This window comes from Monodelphis domestica, chromosome 5 (genome assembly GCF_027887165.1).
Source record: "Monodelphis domestica isolate mMonDom1 chromosome 5, mMonDom1.pri, whole genome shotgun sequence".
NCBI classification, from domain to species: Eukaryota; Metazoa; Chordata; class Mammalia; order Didelphimorphia; family Didelphidae; genus Monodelphis; species Monodelphis domestica.
The window spans coordinates 217695764-217716143 of NC_077231.1; the positions used below are offsets into that span (position 1 = coordinate 217695764).

Genomic DNA, 20380 nt, shown 5'->3' on the forward strand with positions numbered 1-20380 from the left:
ATCCATCCTTCCACAAATTTCCACAATGTTGGTGGGGGTGGCACAATGTGTAGATAATATACATAAAAGAAGATGTTTAGCCATGGCAGCCCACATTCCCAGGCCTATATTTCTACCTGTGATTCTTCATACCTCCCACTCAATTCTGCTTCTCCCATCAAGTCAATGATGCCATCTGCTGGTATGGAGATATTATTGAATTATGGGCTATAGTGATTGCAGTTGGACCCACCTAGATTGACTTTTCTTTCCTGTATTGTTGGTTCTCTGTAATACTGTCATTTTCTACTTTCTGTTCTCTTCAGATCCTCTGCTGACCCCTTCAGCTGATTTTTGATCTATGGTTGAATTACAGCTACTACACAAAGAAAAAGGTTCTGATTTTTTTAGCCATAGCCCCACTTTATTTACTTACTTACCTATTGATTGATTAATATGAATCATACATATAGCCATACCTAGCTAGCAGAAAAAAACAAACAGAATTATGTCTACATTTTGAATATCTTTGCTTTTGCACGAAATTTGTTTCTTGAATTAAGCCCAGTCTTTGAATGTGAGAAGAGAGCATTTTTCAACAACCAGCATGCCTTTGGTCACTAACTGAACCCATGTAAATCACCTCAAAAACTTCACTTCCCAAGAGTGGAGAGTACAGATAGACTAAATGACTTTCTGTTTTGTATCCCCATCAGCAATAAAATTGCTGGTCTCCTTATACATATAAGTCATGACTAGTAATACCTCACGTCCTACTTATTCCCAAATGAATCACTTCAGGACCTTTGGTCAATTGCAATTTTGATCCTTTGGAGATTATGGGGTTTGAGGGGAAGCTGGGTGGCTAAGTAGATTGAGAGCCAGGCCAAGAGACAGAAGGTCTTAGGTTCAAATCAGGCCTCAGATACTTCCTAGCTATGTGATCCTGAGCAAGTCACTTAACCCCCATTGCCTAGCCCTTACTGTTTTTCTGCCCTAGGTAAGGGTTTAAAAAACAAGAAAAAAGAAAAAAACTAGGGGTTCCATAATTTAAAATTATTCAACATCCCTGGGTAATATTAGGAAGAAAGAGATGATTTTATGGCAAAGGGTATGTTGGCATTATCATTATTTAATGAGTTATATTAGTTAAAAGAATTTTTTGTTTGTTTTAGTTTCTTACATCATATGGATGAGGTAACACAACATCACAGTTCCCAAGGACAAAGGTCATACACTACCCAGTCTCATACTATAAAATTTTTTGCATCATTGTTACAAAATCTATAGGATCTAATATTACTAAGTAGTTCAGTTGGTATTTACTCATTCAGTCATGTCTGACTCTATGTGACTATGAAGTTGGTCCATGGGGTTGTCTTGGCAGTTGCTGGACTGATTTGTCATTTCCTTCTCTAGTATGTCCCCATTTTACTAATAATAATTGAGATAAATAGGGATTAAGTGACTTAACCAGGGTCACACAGTAAATATCAGAAGCCCAATTTGAACACTGGAAAATGAGACTGGAGTGCCACCTAGCTTCAATCTGTAAACCTGCATCATTTAAATTTAGCAAATATTCATTGTGCCTGTACCATGGATGAGAACTACTTATCTTTTTACTTCATTTCCTGCCATGAAATTTACCATCGTTAATCTAGCAGCATTTAACATAAACATAAGTTTTTAAAATGATCATGTATTGGTTAATCTAATGATCTGATTTGATTTTATTTGTTTTTGTTACATTTTAAATTCTGAGCTAACTCCCTCCTTTGCCACCTTAGACTTAAAAAGGTGCCATTTGACATAGATACACATCCAGAAATGCACAGACAGACATATAAATATATCAGGTAATATACATATATAATCATATCATACATAGTTCTATTTAACAATTCTTCTTCTGGAGGTGGACATTCATAGTTACTCTTCAAACAATATTGCTCTTACTGTATATGGTTATCTCTGGGTTCTGCTCATTTCACTCTTCATTATTTCATGAAAGATTTTCCATATTTTTTCTAAAAACAACAAGCTAATCCTTTTTTACAACACAATAGTGTTGTGTCACAATCATATACCACAACTTGTAAAGCCATTCCTCTTCTAATGACTATTTTCACCAATAAATTCTTAAGATGAAATTCAAATGTGATCTCTGATCTAGAATTGCTTTTGCATAGCATAGGTTAAATTCAAATTCAGCATGACAAAGTAAAATAACATTATTTCTCCTTAGTCTTATAAATATTTTTACTTTTCATAATAATTTTTCTATAAATTGAGTTTCCAAAGTAATTCTCAATATAAATGCACTTTACTGAAAACTATGTTTTCAATTGTTGATGGTCCTTTTCAATATCACTGTATCTAGACATTACTGGTTTTATGAACTGTAAAAAAGAAAACTGCCTAAAGTTGATGATTAAAGTAAAAGCAAGAACTTATTTTATTATTGTGTTCAAAGGAATTGATACTTGTATCATTGTATTTCTGAGAAGTCAAAGGTATAGTCAAGGACTGTGAGTTCTTTCTGCAAAAAATACATAAATCATTTAAACAAAAGCTTCATTATCTATTATCTATGTGTAGTAAGCAACTTGAGGAATTCTTGTAGATTTGTATAGAAGTGTATACTTTATACTTTTTCATTTTATAAAGCATTGCCTGAATATCTTGCTGAGCTCTGACAAAATCCTCTGGTGTTAAATGGATAGTTCCTATTTATATTTCTGTTTACTCCTGTGTTTATGTTTCACAGTTGACTATTCAACTCTGATCTTTTCATCAAGAATGCTTTGAAGTCTTCTATTTCATTAAAAGTTTATTTCCTAACAACTTGTTGGATTCTTTTCTGTTTCTCTATGTAACGTATTCTTAGTTGTAAACCTATATCATTTGTATTTTGGAGTATTATATTTCATAGGCTCTGGTCCTTTATGGCAGTAGCTGCTAAATCTTATTGACTCTAACTGTGGTTTGTCAGTACTTGAACTGTTCTTTTGTTCCATGAAATATTTTTTCTTTCACTGCAAATCCAGATTTGGAATATGATGTTTCTGGGAGTTTTGAATATGGAATTTCTTTCAGGAGGTAATTCACGGGTTCATTCTATTTTCACTTTACCCTCTGGTTCTAATATGATTGGGTAGATTTCTTTCATGATTTCTATAAGGCTCTCATTTTAGTCATACAACAATTAGTCATTTTAATTTAATTTAATAATGATTAAAATTATTTCTCTGGGAGTATTTACTTTTAATATATTGAATTTTTTCCCTACCTGGGTTTTGAATTAGAGGTTCAAATAATTTCCTTGACCTTTGTACTCATTCTTTTGGTTGTAGAACTTGAAGTAATGCCCCACCCTCCAGCCTGATAGAAAGGGAGAACTTACTCAGTAAATAACAACCAGCTTATGTCAGATGTGCCTGCGCATAGCAAAACTGAGTCCTTCAATTTCTCATTAAGAAGCATCACAGACTTCTGGGTAAACATGGAGGCAGTCTAGACACAGAACTCTTGCTCACCTCACAAAGTAAAAAAAAAAATCATATGAATGAAGGGACTCCACAGTAGGGCACAGCATTGAAGGTATGTGGGATTTGAGCATTTCCACACCATAAGGGGTGAAAAAGCTTCCAAAAAAACACAAGCTAATCTATCATACCCTACCTTCCTATGGAGTCAGAGTCAGAGCCAGCACTTGCTAGAATCAGTGAGTGAGTGAGAGGTACCACTAGACCAAGTGAGGGGCACCTCTAGGTCCTTGGCAGCTGACTAAGACCAACAAAGACCTATCCCTGAGAGCAGCTAAACCTGAAACCCCAGGAGGCTGAAGATCACAGACCATGGGCACTCGTGGGGAGATAGCACAGAGAAGGGCAGCAAACAGCAGAAGCTGCAGAGACTTGAAAACTGGCCTTAGGCAAAATCCTTGTTCCTTAGCTCCATACACAGAGAGCCTTCTCTCCTCACTCAGATTTCTGACTGGAAATGGAAGGAAAAACAACCATACTGATGGCAAACAGCCCAGGAACAACTTCCCAACACCAAAAAACAAACAAACAAACAAACAAAAAACACACAAGAAACAAAAAAGGGGTGGGGTGGTTGACCCTGGATAATTTTTACAGAGGAAAAATTAAGACCACAGAGGAAATATAAGAAGAGGGAATCCAAATCAGTGCTCTAAAACCTTCCAAAAAATGGAACTTGGCCACAAGCTCTTGAAGAATTTAAATTGGAGCTTACCAAAAAAGATGGAAGCCTTCTGGCAAAATAAGTGGGAGATAGTTCAAAAAGAAAATAATGGTTTAAAGGACAAGAACTCCCAATTGGAGAAACAGCTGGAAGCCACAAAAAGCAGGATAGACCAAACTGTAAAGGAAAATCAAAAGATTATGGCAGAAAATAAAAAGTTTATAGCAGAAAACCAGACCTTCAAGACAAGAATTGGGCAATTGGAAACCGATGATCTTGCAAAACAGCAAGAATTAATAAAGCTAAGCCAGAAGACTGACAAAATTGAAGAAAACATAAAATATCTCACTGACAAGATGACACATCAGGAAAACAGATCATGAAGAGACAATTTGAGAATCATGGTCTACCTGAAAACCCAGAAATAAACAGAAATCTTAACATCATACTACAAGAAATTATCCAAGAAAACTGCCCTGATGTTCTTGAACAAGAGGGCAAAATAGACATTGAAAGAGTTCATAGAACACCCTCTACACTAAGTGCTCAAAAGACAACTCCTAGGAATGTTATTGCCAAATTCAAGAGCTTCCAAGCTAAGGAGAAAATTTTATTCGAAGCCAAAAAGAGACAATTCAGATATCAAGGAGCATCAATCAGGATTACACAAGATCTGGCAGCTTCCACACTAAAGGACCACAAGACTTGGATATTCAGAAAGGCAAGAGAATTGGGTCTTCAACCAAGGATCACCTACCCATCAAAACTGACTATATACTTCCAGGGGAAAGTATGGGCATTCAACAAAATAGAAGATTTCCAAGTATTTGTTTAAAAAAAAAGACCAGAACTAAGTGGAAAGTTTGATATCCAAACAAAAAAATCAAGAGAAACATGAAAAGGTAAATAAGAAAGACAGAGTAAAGAGAAAAATGTTTTTTTTATTCAAACTTTCTTCTTTAAGGGCTTCAATAAGATCAAGTTGTTTATGACACTATATGGGGAAAATGTTATTTGTATCTCAAAAATTATATTCATTATTATAGTAATTAGAAGAACAATTCACAGGAAAAGATTGAGATAATAAATGGTATAAGATGATATGCAAAAAAGAAAAGAAAAAGGGAGGGGGGATAAAAGATGGCAATAAGAGAAATTTGAAGAAATAAGATAAATAGGATAATCTATACTACACAAAGAGGGACATGAGAAGGAGAGGGGAAGAATACTATCATAAGAAGGAGAGGAAGAGAGTGCTAATAGGTAATACCTAACCCTTACTCTCAGTGAAACCAGTTCTGAGAGGGAAGAGCATCTAGATCCATTGGGGTATTGAATTCTATCTTACCCTACAGGGAAAGTGAGAAGGGAAAACTAAGGGGGGAGGGGAAGGGAACTTAACAGACCCTAAAAAAATAATAAGAAGAAGGGAACAAAAAGGGAGGGGGAAGAAAGGGAAGCACATTACAGGTGGGGTTTAGGGGGACTGATTAAAAGCAAACCACTTGTTTAAAAGGATATGCAAAAGAAGAAAGGACAGAACTAGGAGAGGATATCAAAATGCTGGGGAATACACAAGTGGCAATCATAACTTTGAATATGAATGAGATGAACTCACCCATAAAACAAAAACAAATATCAGAGTGGATTAGAATCCAAAATCCTACCATATGTTGTCTATAAGAAACACACATAAGGCAGGTAGACACGCACAAGGTTAGAATCAAAGGTTGGAGTAAAATCTATTGGGCCTCAACTGATAGAAAGAAGACAGGAGTTGCAATCATGATATCTGACAAAATTAAAGTAAAAATAGATCTGATTAAAGGGGATAGGGAAGATAACTACATCCTGATAAAAGGCAATATAAACAATGAGGAAATATCAGTAATAAACATGTATGCACCAAATGGGATAGCATCCAAGTTTCAAAAAGAGAAACTAGTGGATTTGAAGGAGGAAATAGATAGTAAAACTATATTAGTGGGAGACCTGAACCTACCACTATCAAATCTAGATAAATCAAATAAATAAATAAATAAGAAAGAGGTAAGAGATGTGAATGAAATCTTAGAAAAATTAGAATAGATACATGGAGAAAAATAAATAGGGACTAAAGGAATACACCTTCTTTTCAGTAGCACATGGTACATTCACAAAGATTGACCAGGTACTAGGACATAAAAACATGGCAAACAAATACAGAAAAGCATAAATAAAAAATGCAAACTTTTCAGATCATAATGCAATAAAAATAATAATCAGTAAGAGCACATGGAGAGCCAATTCAGAAATTAATTGGAAATTAAATAATATGATTCTACAAAATTGGTTAAAGAACAAATCACAGAAACAATTAATAATTTCATTGAAGAAAATGACAATCATGAGAAATCCTTTAAAAATCTATGGGATGCAGCCAAAGCAGTACTCAGGGGGAAATTTATATCCTTGAGTTCATATATTAACAAATTAGGGAGGGCAGAGGTCAATTAATTGGGCATGCAAATCAAAAACTTTGAAAGCGAATAAATTAAAAAGCTCCATAAGAAAACTCAATTAGAGATCCTAAAAATTAAGTGAGAAATTAATAAAATCAAAAGTGAAAGAACTATTGAATTAATAAATAAGACTAGAAGCTGGCATTTTGAAAAACAAACAAAATAGACAAAGTACTGGTCAATCTAATAAAAAATAAAGAAAGAAGAAAACCAAATTAACAGTATCATAGATGAAAAGGAAGACCTCACCTCTAATGAAGATGAAATCAAGGCAATCATTAAAAATTATTTTGCCCAATTATATGGTAACAAATATGGTAATCTAGGTGATATGGATGAATATTTACAAAAATATAAATTTGCCTAGATTAACAGAAGAAGAAATAGAATTCTTAAATAATCCCATATCAGAAAAAGAAATTGAACAAGCTATCAAAGAACTCCCTAAGAAAAAATCCCCAGGGCCTTCACAAGTGAATTCTAGCAAACATTCAAAGAACAACTAATCCCAATACTATACAAACTATTTGACATAATAAGCAAAGAAGGAGTTCTACCAAATTCCTTTTATGACACAAATATAATAGTGATTCCAAAGCCAGGCAGATGAAAAACAGAGAAATGAAACAATAGACCAATCTCCTTAATGAACATAGATGCTAAAATCTTAAAGAGAATACTAGTAAAAAGACACCAGCAAGTGATCACAAGGGTTATTCACTATGATCAGGTGGGATTCATTCCAGGAATGCAAGGATGATTCAATATTAGGAAAACCATCCACATAATTGACCATATCAACAAACAAACAAAAATCACATGATTATCTCAATAGATGTAGAAAAAGCTTTTGACAAAATACAACATTCATTCCTATTGAAAATACTAGAAAGTATAGGAATAGAAGGGTCTTTCCTAAAAATAATAAACAGTATATATCTAAAACCATCAGCAAACATCATCTGCAATGGGGATAATTTAAACACATTACCACTAAGATCAGGAGTGAAACAAGGATGCCCATTATCACCACTATTATTTAACATTGTACTAAAAACACTAGCAGTAGCAATTAGAGAAGAAAAAGAAATTTTTTGGCAATGAGGGCCAAGAGGATGATATGGTGATCTACTTAAAGAATCCTAGAGAATCAACTAAAAAGCTAGTGGAAATAATCAACGACTTTAGCAAAGTTGCAGGATTCAAAATAGACCCACATAAGTCATCAGCATTTCTATATATCTCCAACACATCTCAGCAGCAAGAATTGGAAAGAAATTCCATTTAAAATTACCCTAGACAATATAAAATTCTTGGGAATCTATCTGTCAAGACAAACACAGGAACTACATGAACACAACTAAAAAAACATTTTTCTCACAATTAAAACTAGATCTAAACAATTGGAAAAACATCAACTGCTCATGGGTAGGACAAGCTAACATAATAAAAATGACCATCCTACCCAAACTTATTTACTTATTAAGTGCCCTACCCATTGAACTACCAAAAAACTTTTTTTTTACTGAATTAGAAAAAAAAACATAACAAAGTTCATTTGGAAGAACAAAAGATCAAGGATATTCAGGAAAATAATGAAAAAAATGCAAAGAATGGGGGCCTTTTCTGGGAGCCATCAGGCCACGATGCCTTGACAGAGTCACAAGTGGTAGCTAAGGAGGCCACAGAGTGGCCCTTGGCAAGATGTGATTGCCCACTCAGTCCCCCTTACATGATCTCTCTCATCAATGTCCCTTACCTATGGAATTGACATGATTTCTATTTCCCCCTAGTCTCCAAAGGAATAATGCAAAATACCTGTAACCTAATTCTCTAAAACATCACCAAAAGATCAGACCCTCAAATCCAACACAAAAAGGCTATCATGGGTTACCTTTTACTTATACTTATAATCCCCAGTGAAACTGCAGCTATAGGCCAAGCCCAGAACTTTCCCACTCAGAGAAACTTATTCTCATGAAGCCAACACACAAATCAATCATAAAGGCCCATACAAAACATACAAGTACATCAAGCTACAATATGCCTCAATGACTCAACTTCACAAACCAGTAACTTGCCAATGGGAAACTCCCTAGTAAACCCTGAAAAATGACCAGTCTAATATTAAATCTGAATTGTGTTCCCAGTACTACCCCCTCAACCTCAATGATACAATTGTTGAATTGTCTTTAAGAACTGTTGATTAATTATTCCATTTTATTAAAGCAATAAATTATTTTCCTTGATTATTTATAAGCTCAAAACTTCTCACAGGGTAATGAGAAAATTAAGCCACCGGTGACAAAATCATTTATCTTGTATGCTGTCTGTAATCGCAATATAAGAATATAGAATGTTAATCAAGTGGTTTGTTAAATGTTAACATATAAGTTTTCTAATTATCTCTCTTTGAACATGTGTGTTGGGTAATGTATCTGTGTGCCAAGAAAATGGGTATAAAAATTAACACCAGGCCTGAAGATGGCAGAGCAGCTATCAGATGCAAAGCATTCCCATGGCCATAAAGATACAGCTGTCTTCCATTTGTTTTTTCTTGACTGATTGTTTTCCACCTGTTGGGAACCCCTGGAGTCACAAGTGAGGCTGGACCTTGCCTGTGGTATTTCTGGCACCCGAACAGGGACATTCCCAGCTAGGCAAGTCCCCTTCTGTCATGGGCAAAGTCCACCCTTGCCCAAGACTCCAGGGTATCCTGACTAGTGGCGAACGATCAGTCAACAAAAAATAACAAACGGAAGACAGCTTAATCATAACAGCCATGGGATTGCTTTACATCTGATAGCTGCTCCACTTTCCCAATGTCTGATCTTTATTTTTATACCCATTCTCTTGGCATGCAGACACACAAAATCAAAGAGATAATTAGAAAAGTGATGCATCAACTTTTAACAAATCACTTGATTAAGATTCTATATTCTTGCATTGTGATTATCGATAGAATAAAGGTTGCACACAAGATAAATTATTTCATCACAGGTGGCTTAATTTTCTCATTACCCTGCGAGAAGTTTTGAGCTTACAAACAATCAAGGAAAATTATGTATTGCTTTTAATAAAATGGAATAATTAATCAGTAGTTCTTAGAAGACAATTCAACAATCATATCATTGAGACTGAGGGGTCTGGGAACACAGTTCAAATTTAGACAATGACTCTGTCAAGGCATCGTGGACTGATGGCCCCCAGCAACCTTCCCCAAAGCCCCATAAATTTCTAACAGATCAGGTTCTTCCCCCAGAAGAGGTTCTGGGCCCCACTGTGGATGGAGCAGGGTTTTGAGGGGGAGTAATCCAGGGCTCCCAATATAAGAGGAGCAGGCTCCCAATATAAGAGGAGCAGTTCAGAACAGGAAAAGTTAGGAGAAGAAAAGGGCCGCCATGGTGAATTGAAAGTGAATTGAAAGAAAGAAAGCTATTCACTGAAATAATTAAACAGTTTTCAGAAAAGGGGAGTAAAAGAGAGAAAAGAAAGTCACAGTTGACTAAAAAATTGCAGTCTGTGGTTTCCCAATGTACGGATGGTAGATTTAGACACAAAAGAAAAAGGTAACCCATGATAGCCTTTTTGTGTTGGATTTGAGGGTCTGATCTTTTGGTGATGTTTTAGAGAATTAGGGTACAGGTATTTTGCTCTTGCATTATTCCTTCGGAGACTAAGGGGAATAGTAATCATGTCAATTCCATTAAGGGACATTGATGAGAGAGATCATGTAAGGGAAACTGAGTGGGCAATCATCTTGCCAAGGGCCACTCTGTGGCCTCCTTAACTTGTGACTCTGTCAAGGCATCGTGGCCTGATGGCTCCCAGCAGGTTTGCCCAGAGTATCATGGCTAACAAGTGTCAGAAACAGGATTCAAACTAATAATCCTGAATCTGAGCCTAAAGCTCTTTCAACTTTACCTTGGTGTCTCAGCTCTATTCCAGACCTACTATCATTGTTCTTCCCAGGTTTGTTTTGTTAAGTGTTCTGTCTTCCTTTCACTGAGATATACAGAGTCCTGAGTTATTAATATTCAAACATAATATTTCCACTGTTATTATTGACAAGGACAACTGGTTATAGAACACTAACAAACTTGCTCCATTTGGGGTTTATTTTTGTGTTCCTTCCCATGTAATCTATGAATGCTTATGGCATAATCTGTTTTAGTTGAGCCTCGTGCCAAATGTTCAGCATGAATTAGTTGAGATTTGGCTCTCAAAGAACAGAAAACAGCTTCTCTCTGTTAACTACAGATTACTTGATAATATGCAAACCATGAGTAGTTTACATATGTCTACACACACACACACACACACACACACACACACACACACACACACACGCACAGCATCACAGTATCAAGATCTACATACTGATCAACTTTGCTGACTGACCAAGTTCCAGATGTCCATCTGGTCTCTGAGAAGCAAAGGAGCACACAGAGCAGTTCTAGGAAACTTGCCCTGCCTAGAACCATAACCTAGTTCCTTGTGGCTAGGACAACATTAGCAGTCATCTTTTTTCAATTATACAAATCTATGGTAAGCAGACCCCAGAAATATTTGGATATGCCAGTCACTAGAAAGAAATTGGAAGAACTCTCTTGAAGTCAGGGCTACATTATCCATAAAGAGGGCTTCAGAGTACACAGCAGAATTTTCCTGTTTTAGGATCTTGGGCTCTGGCATAACCAAGGTGATACAGAGACAAATGCAAATAAGAGAGGCCAAGTCACTTATCCTTATTGTCTAGCCCTTACCACTCTTCTGCCTTGGAACCAATAAACATAATATTGATTCTAAGAAGGAAGATAAGAGTTAAGAAAAGAAGGTATTAGATGATACCATTAAAGGACAGAGAATGAGGTCTTTTAGCTTCTCAGAGCCTCTGAAGATTTTCTCCACTCATCCTTAAATGGAAATCTCCTTTTTTTGTGCCTGATATCTGGCAGGAATCATAATGCTATGATATCCCAGTAGCTAGGGATCATTATTGACTAATTTATGAGTTCATAGTTACAACCAACATGAATAAAATTACTATTGATTTTATTACTAAGGGTAAGAATCTTTGATAGTAGAACTCCCTTAGGACCTAGGAGATTCCCATCTGGGTCTGGAAGCAAGATAGTAGAGGAGAAAGATCACTTGCCCTCTGGCAGTATTGTCTTGACCCATAATTACCCACTATGTGATCTAAGAGAGAAAGTGGGGGATCCAAGCACAGACATTAAGGCACCAAGACAGAAGGCACAGGCAGCAAAAGGATAATATATTTATTGATAGAGTGTCAATAATCCACAACAAGAGACAGGGGAAAGGAAGAGTTTAGCTGTTGGCGGCAATAGTTTCCTCGATCCAGTTCACAAAGTTGCAGACCTTGGTGTAGACACCAGGCCTACCCTTCTGAGCACAGCCATAACCCCAAGAGACAATACCCTGGAGTTCACCATTACAGGCCACAGGACCACCTGAGTCACCCTAGAAATGTAGAGCAAGAATTAATGAGGAAAGGGAGTTAGGAAAAGGACTAATGCTCAGGCCTTCATATGAAAGTTGGAATCATGGGAAGAACATCATATTTGCCTTAGTCTAGTAGACTAGCTGGTACACAAAGTCCTTCCACAATATCCTCTTCCCAAACCATTCCCATCCCTCCATATCCTAGGACTATTCCTCTAACCTATAGTATCTCTTCATAACTTTAGCTCCGATGATATGAGCCAAAGCTCCAAGTCCCCAGAAGCCTTTTACTGAGAATTTTCTTAGTCTTTTGGGGGAATTTGGGGGTTTGGGATTGGGTTTGGGGGCTTGCAGATTTGGGGTTGCTCTTTGGGAAAAATTCTTAACTTTGTCACAGACACCTTTGGAAATTTAATGAAGTCTCTGGACCCCTTTTCAGAAAAATGGTTGTTGCTTACATTTATAATTGAAGAAAATCCTAAATTTAGAAACTAAAGTTAGAAACTAGTGAAAATAAAGATATATTTTTTTCATCCAAATTCATGGACCTCCTTGAAAACTCTCTACAGACCTTTTGGGGATCCATGGATCCCATATTAAGAACCCTTAATCTAGAGAATAGAGTCCTGAACAGGAATGTAGATCTCCTATTTAATTCCAAAGGCTTTGATGGTTCCCAGAGTCCTGTTCTCCTATAGGTGCCTTTGGCCTTGACAGATATCTAAACAATCAGGGCCTTACCTGGCAAGAATCCTTGCCACCCTCTAGGAAACCAGCACAGACCATGTTGTCAGTGATTTCCCCAGGGTAAGAGGCCCGGCATTCAGCATCAGACAGAAGAGGTGCCTGCAAACATTGCAGCAGGTCAGGGTAATCAGCTGTAAAGAACATAGGAGAATGGGAGAAGAAGGGGTCACAAAGACAATCCAAATTCCAAATCCTGAGAGCTGGAGAGGAAGAAAACCTTAGCTCAGAAAAGAGAAAATAGCTTCAAGCTAATAAAGTTCCTATATCACTTTATGTGCCTCTCATTGCAATTGTCATATATTCTCCTGTATTATAATTATTCATGCAATTTATCTGGGCTTCAGTTTCCTCACCTGTAAAGTGAGGTGGCTGGATGAGATAACTTCTGTGCCCCAAATTTGTGATCCTATACTCCCAGATGAATTAAAGGGAAAAGAGTTTCTCAACACCTGACCCAGCAAGTCATTTTATTTCTTCTGTGAGACTGTGATTAGGCTGGAGACAGGAGGAGAGAAAAATCCTTCAGAGAACTTGGAGGTCCAGCTGTGGAAATTGTTCCTAACCTCCTCTGAGATGGTGTTTAGTCACTACACGTGTCCTGGGACCCAGCAAGGTTCAAAGAACAGGCAGGTTATTATACAGAACAGGAAGAAAGGAGAAGCTGACCAAAGGTTAGGGGGCCAGTTGAAGGGACAATGTATGGAACAGGACAATGCTACTCACCTCCAGAGCTCAAGGTATTACCCCAACCAGAGATAAGACACTCAGTGCCTGCAGGGGCACAGTCCTTGGGCAGGGAGATGGGAAGCACATGGTCATTAAGGATAACTGGAGTTTTCAGCTTGATCAACATGATATCGTTATCTAGGGTCCAGAAGCTATAGCCAGGATGACGGATGACCTTTTCAGAATCAATAAACTGTTCATTTCCCTCAGTGACCTCAATGTTGTGTTCTCCGAGTCTCACTTGGATGCGGCTATAAGGAAGTAAAATCTTGTTCAGTGCTAGGAATATTACTAGAGGGAGTTCTCTTTGACCAGGGTTTACTGTTTGCCTATAATTCTGGAGATCATGGATCATTGATCAACTCTAGAAGCTTGGGAGCAGAGCTGGGACTAGCTTGAGACAACTGGGGCTTTGTCCTTATTCCCCAATATTGATCAGGGTAGAGGGTGATATGGGTCTTCTCCACTCAACTGAAAGAAGTGGCACCACCAGGTTGGCCCATTCTCTTATCCAATACTTATGTTGCCACTCCCACCTCCATCCCATTTAATGGTCATGATAACCTTTTCCCTGGATGTGCCTTATCTCTTCATCCTGTACAGATTCTTATTGTTGCCATCTCTGAACTTTCTAGTTACTCTATGATCCCAATAAGTTTAGAACCTGGCTCATAGTCTTCAACCCCAACTCAGCTCTTGGTTTACTTCAAAATTCTATTTGAAGGAAGCTTCACCTTTCCTCAAATTCCTCAACTGCCATTTCTACTTTCTCCATTACACCTCAATCACTGATATGAGTAGTCATGTGGTCATACTATAGACATCTTCCTTTATCTACCTCAGCCCCCCCTCAACTAAATTTCTAGATACTAGAATGCTTTTAGTTTGAGGGAAGGGAGGTAAATAGGTTGACAAACCTAGCAACAAAGACTTTGATCCTACTTCAGGGGAAATGACAGGCACATATTCATAGCCGTGCTCTTTGTGGTGGCAAAAAAAATTGGAAAATGAGGGGATACCCTTCGATTGGGGAATGGCTGAACAAATTGTGGTATCTGTTGGTGATGGAATACTATCATGCTCAAAGGAATAATGAAGTGGAGAAATTCCATGTGAACTGGAATGACCTCTAGGAATTGATGCAGAGTGAAAGGAGCAGAACCAAGAGAACATTGTACACAGAGACTGATACACTGTGGTAAAATCGAATGAAATGGACTTCTCTACTAGCAGCAGTGCAATCATCCAGGAAAATTCTGAAGGACTTATGAGAAAGAACACTATCCACATCCAGAGCAAGAACTGTGGGAGCAGAAACACAGAAGAAAAACAACTGCCTGATCACATGGGTCTATGGGGATATGACTGGGGATGTAGACTCTAAATGATCATCCTAGTGCAAATATTAATAATATGGAAATAGGTCTTGATCAGTGACACATGTAAAACCCAGTGAAGTTGCTCATTGGCTATGGGAAAGGGGTGGGAGGAGGGGAGGAAAAGACATGAATCATATAACTGGAAAAATATTCTAGATTAATTAAATAAAATTTCCCAAATAAATAAAAGGAAATGACAGACACAGATTTTGTTTAGTTAAAAAATCTCCACAGTTCCTATTATAACCTATTAAATAAAGAACATTTAACTCTTAGAAGTGTGGAGCCATGCTTTTTCTCCCAAGTACTCTTGCTAACCTATTAGTGACCATAAGAGGCCAAGAAACAGAAAGCTGGCTATATAGATCATCCTTTTTCCTTCTTTGCCACAAATCCCTCTCCCATGTCTACTCTCTTTCTAAGCTCTGTAAAAATTAGAAGGTTAAAAAAAAGGAGAAGGGGTAATTTCTGAGAGTTCCTCCTCTTCCTCTTAGATCTTGCCCAGATTTTCCTTTATAAAAGATTCCATAGATGTAGGAGCCTAGAGCTGGGGATGTTCTGTTACTTACGACATGTAGCAGTGAGCAGCTGACACCACCCACTGTTCATTGATGAGAGAGCCACCGCAGAAGTGGTAACCAGCATTCAGGGATACCTGGTAAGGGACAGAAGCCTCCTGGCATGTTTCTCCCCCAACGATCTTGTCATCATCATCAAAGAAAGCAACTTCAGATGGAAAAAGAAAAAGAGAACAGCTTAGCAAAGAGCAAGTTCTAATCCCTGAGCACTAGGAGTGATTTCTCTGATTTCTCTTCTACCACTTCCTTCCAAGATCCAGATTCCATTTCACCATGATACTAAGATAATTGTTATTATAGTCATTATTAACATTCCCCATGCTTTGCTCTCCCTGTCCCTGATCATCTTCATGGACCATTCAACATTCATGAGCCTTGAACCCTAAGTATGATATCAATGGCTGTGTTTCCTAGATTTTGCTAAAGGACTATTGTGATGATGAGCACAGTAGAAAAACAACCAGACTTTCATTGCATGACCAGGTTAGAATAATCTTTTATTTTTCAATTATTTATCAATCAGTAAGCACTTACTAAGCTTCTACTTCTGTGCAAGGCTATAGAGATAAAAAAAGACAACAATCCTTGCCCTCAAGGAGCTTATATTCTATTGGGAGGGACAAAATATCCATATATATAAAATACATATCTACTCTTCATTGTTTATTATTTTGGGCAGGGTTTCTGTCTCTTTTTTGTTCCAAATTTTTCTCCAATATGTAGGCAATCTCACTTTAGTTTGTTTTTAATTGCTCTTAAATTTCTTCACCAGGTCCAGCTCGTTTGGAATTTAAGAACTTCTGATATTCTTCTACTGTAGACATTTTCCCCAGCTAATAGTATGAGACCACCCATTCGCTTTCTTTTTCTCTAGGAAACCATGTATCATCAGGACTTTCACAAAAGGAAATTCTATAGGAAAGCTTTCATTCACACCCAAGTTTGGTTTATCTCTGCAACTAGTGGTCCAGTTTAAACAGTAGTGAATTGGAAAATGATTAAGAATTGAGAAAGCATGACATACTTTTAAGTTTAGTCTGCATTGTTAACATTTACACCATCATTTTCTTGAGTCTTAGATAATCAATGAACAAAAAAACCTCCAAACTCTTATTTGTAGCAGTTCCTGATTTCAAGGGCATAAATGCTCAAACTGAAATATTTATAACTGACTCTTAGGAACTGAATTCAGACTGACTTCAATACACCCATGAGCTAAAGAAAATGTTTTGTGGATTTATCTCAGGCATGGTTGAACATTAAGTGAAGAGAAGAGAATGAAGACAGACAGGGAATCAGATAAAAAGAGTGGTCAGTGAAAAGGGGAGAAGCTAAACAAATAGAAAAGAAGAAATGGAAAGTCAGAATAGCTGGAGAGAGAAGAACAGAATCATACAATAAGGGGAAGGAATAGGACGTGGGCTCTAAAGGAATAACAAAGGAGGTAGACATGAGGGAACTTACCAGCTGCTCCTATGAAGGCCAGGATAAGTAAGAACTTCATGTTGACAGAAGTGTGCCTGACATTCAGGAAAGTTCCCAGCTTTATACCTTTCTGGTGTGTGTAATTGGGAAGGTCACTTTTCCCTTCAACACATGCACCTGTCAACTTTCCCTTTCCCTAGGTCTTGCATCAGCTTTATATTGTATTTAGCTATTTTAGCTAATGACTTGAAGATAATAAAATTTTTTGTAGATAGATAAAATACTTGATTCCAGTAAAGATTGTTGAGAGGTCATAAGCAGAATAGGCAAGATCCCCACATTGAGCAGTCAAGAATATTTCTAATGACCTATATTCTTCTTGGTTAGGATAACAGTATTTGTGTCGGTGATGGGGATAGTCATGCTGATGGTGGGAAGGGTTACTTAAAGGTCTGAAAAATTCGCTTAGAGATTTATCTGGTTTGTTTGTGAGGGGGAGCTCTGATCATGAATCATATCATCAATGGGGAATGTTAGGAGCTTCTCTGATTCACAGCCCCTGAAGGCAGGAGACACTATCTTCTCTATGTCCCTGTTCCTGAGGAAGAAGAATCTTCTTCTAGGCCAAATTCTAAATTTCTAGGTAATGAGGATGCCAGTAATGAGGATGATGGGAATTAAAAAATATATAGCCAGGCCTTCTTGGGATTTCAGTTTGTCTACCCTCATCCTATTTGTTTCAGGTGAATGTCATGCAGGAGCTGTCTTGATCAAAATTTTGATTAAAAAAAAAAACAAAAATAGTTATCAAGGAATAGAAATGCAAGTGTGAAGGAGATAAAGAATAACCTATCTATTTATACCTAGATAAACTACCTAGGAGGATACCTAATGAACTGGTTCATTTGATTGTTGAATGGCAGTAACTAATCTTTGACAGACCATAGAGAAGTCTTCTAGCAAGATGGTAAAATTACATGTTATGATACAGCCCACCTTCCCAATACTTTCCACAAAAAAGAAGACAGAACAAAGAAAATGTTTATATAGGTGAGAAATATATTAATGACAGAGCTTCAGAAAGATGATACTTTCTCGGGAAAGTAAAAAGAACAATCAAATATGAGCAGACAAAAAGAAAATTACAACTTAAATATTATTAATGTAAAGAACCCCAAAGGAAGATAACTAAAGGGGAAATAGTAAGTTCACACCAATAATTATTCCCATAGAAAAATTGGAATCATCATAACACATCACTGAGTCAATATACAGCAAAATGGAAAATAAACATTCTCAGGAAATTGACATCTGTAAAAAGGAATCTGTAATCTGTTTAAAAGAAAAAGAAGAGTAAAAAAATGAAATCTTACAATGTTATTAGAGCTATGGAAAATGTAAAATTAATAATACGAAATCAATAGGAAATAGCAGATGAAACAGCTAATGGTCAAGCAAGTAGCAAACTAAGAGCAAAGAACAAGTCAATTGGCAGAATTTGTAACTTTACCAATAATGTTTGTTTAAAGAGGTGATGTAGGAGTCAGTGAATCAGCTTTCACCCCCTGCCCCCCTGAAAAGAATGAACCTCACAACTAAATTTGAGGAATCTGTATAAGAATTGTTTTCTAGGATTATTAACTTCAAGGGATAGATTACAAATCATAAAGAATCCATGGGTACTATAAAAGATGAAAGTCAAATTCCTGAGATGGCCAATTATATTTTGATTCTTTTTCTCTCCCCCTCTTCTTATAGTCTGGCATTAGACCTTGTCATTCAATTGAAATTACTCTCTGCAAAATTACCAATAATTTCTTACTTGCCAAATATCTTCTTTTTTCAATACTCATCCTTCTTGACCACTCTGCAGCCTTTGACACTTGCTGACCATTCTCTACTCTTTGATATTCTTTTCTCTCTAGGTTTGTTTGTCTGTGATACTGCTCTATCTTTTTTTCTCCTCCTACCTATTTATCCACTCTTCTTAATTCTCCTTTATAAAAAAAAACACTTATCTTCTGTTTTAGAATAAATCATAAGTATTGGTTTCAAGGCAGAAATGTAGAAAGAGGTAGGTAATTGGGGTTAAGTGACTTGCCAACGGTCACATAGCTAGGAAGTATCTGAGGTCAGGTTTGAACCCAGGACCTCCAGTTTCCAGGCCTGAAACTCTATCCACTGGGCCACCTAACTGCCCCTTGTTCTCCTTTTATGTTTGTCCATGCATGTCCACCAGAGCTTTCTCCTGGACCCTTTTACTTTCTCCCTCTGCAACATTTTACTTGTTGATCTCATCACTTATCATAGATTCAATTATTACTTATCTCTGTATTGATGATTCGAAAATCTACTTATCCAGTCCCAAGCTCTCTGCTGAGTCCATCTCACATCCCTACTATCTACCTACTGGACATCTTGATTTGAATTTATATAGATGTTTTGAATTCAACATATCCAAAACTGAGCTGCTTATCTTTTCTCCAGAACTCTTCTTTCTTCCCAAGTCTCCTATTACTGTCAAGGGTACCATCAAGTCCTGCACAATTTGATCTTTGTAGCATCTCTTGTATTTGCTTCTTTGCTTCCTCTGACACTGAGACTATCCTGATACAGGCCTTCAGCAGCTCATACCTGGACTAAGGAGAAAATTTCCTAGTAAATCTCCCTGCTTCAAGTCTGCCCAATTTAGTCCATTCTTCATTCAATTTTTAATCTTCCTAAAGAACTGATCTGACCATATCACCCCTCCCTCCTTAAACTCTAGTTACTCTCTAGCAACTTTCAGGATGAAAAATGAAATATTCTGTTTGACTTTCAAGGACTTTTATAACCTGCTCTGTACCTACCTGTCCAATATTCTTATACCTTTCACCTCCCCCCAATTCCTACTTTTCTGCTCTCTAGTGATTCTGACTTCCTTGCTATGCTTCACACAAGGCACTCCATCTCCATCTCCTTACTCCAGGCATTTTCCTAACCATTTCCATGCTCAGAGCTCTCTCTCATCTAATCTCTGCCTCCTAGCTTCCCTGGTTTCCTTCTGTTCTGAGCTAAAAATCCTACCTTCTACAGGAAGCCTTTCCCAATCACCCTTAATGCTGATTCCTTCCTTCTATTGATTAGCTCCAGTTTACTCTGTGTATATCTTGTTTGTACATAGTATTTACACATGGTCTCTCACATCAGATGATGAGTTCTTTGAGAGCAAGAATTGTCTTTCTCTTTCTTTGAATCCTCAGTACTTATGACAAATGTTTATTGACTATTGGATCACCCTAATGCATTGACAGTGAATTTAAAAACTACATTGGCAGAGAGATAATTTTACAGAGGTGTGAAAATTAAAGCATCATGAGTCAAA

At 37.1% G+C, this 20380-nt stretch overlaps 1 protein-coding gene across 1 annotated transcript; it reads right to left on the reverse strand.

Moving 5' to 3' along the window:
• Positions 1 to 11951: 11951 nt before the first annotated feature.
• LOC100010951 (anionic trypsin-like) lies at positions 11952 to 17154 on the reverse strand. Its single transcript, XM_001362438.3, has 5 exons — positions 17056 to 17154; positions 15583 to 15739; positions 13632 to 13885; positions 12903 to 13039; positions 11952 to 12179 (listed from the first exon to the last, which is right to left on the reverse strand). Exons 1-5 carry the CDS (start codon positions 17093 to 17095, stop codon positions 12027 to 12029), a joined length of 741 nt encoding a protein of 246 aa, XP_001362475.1. The 5' UTR covers positions 17096 to 17154; the 3' UTR covers positions 11952 to 12026.
• Between the last annotated feature and the right edge of the window lie 3226 nt (positions 17155 to 20380).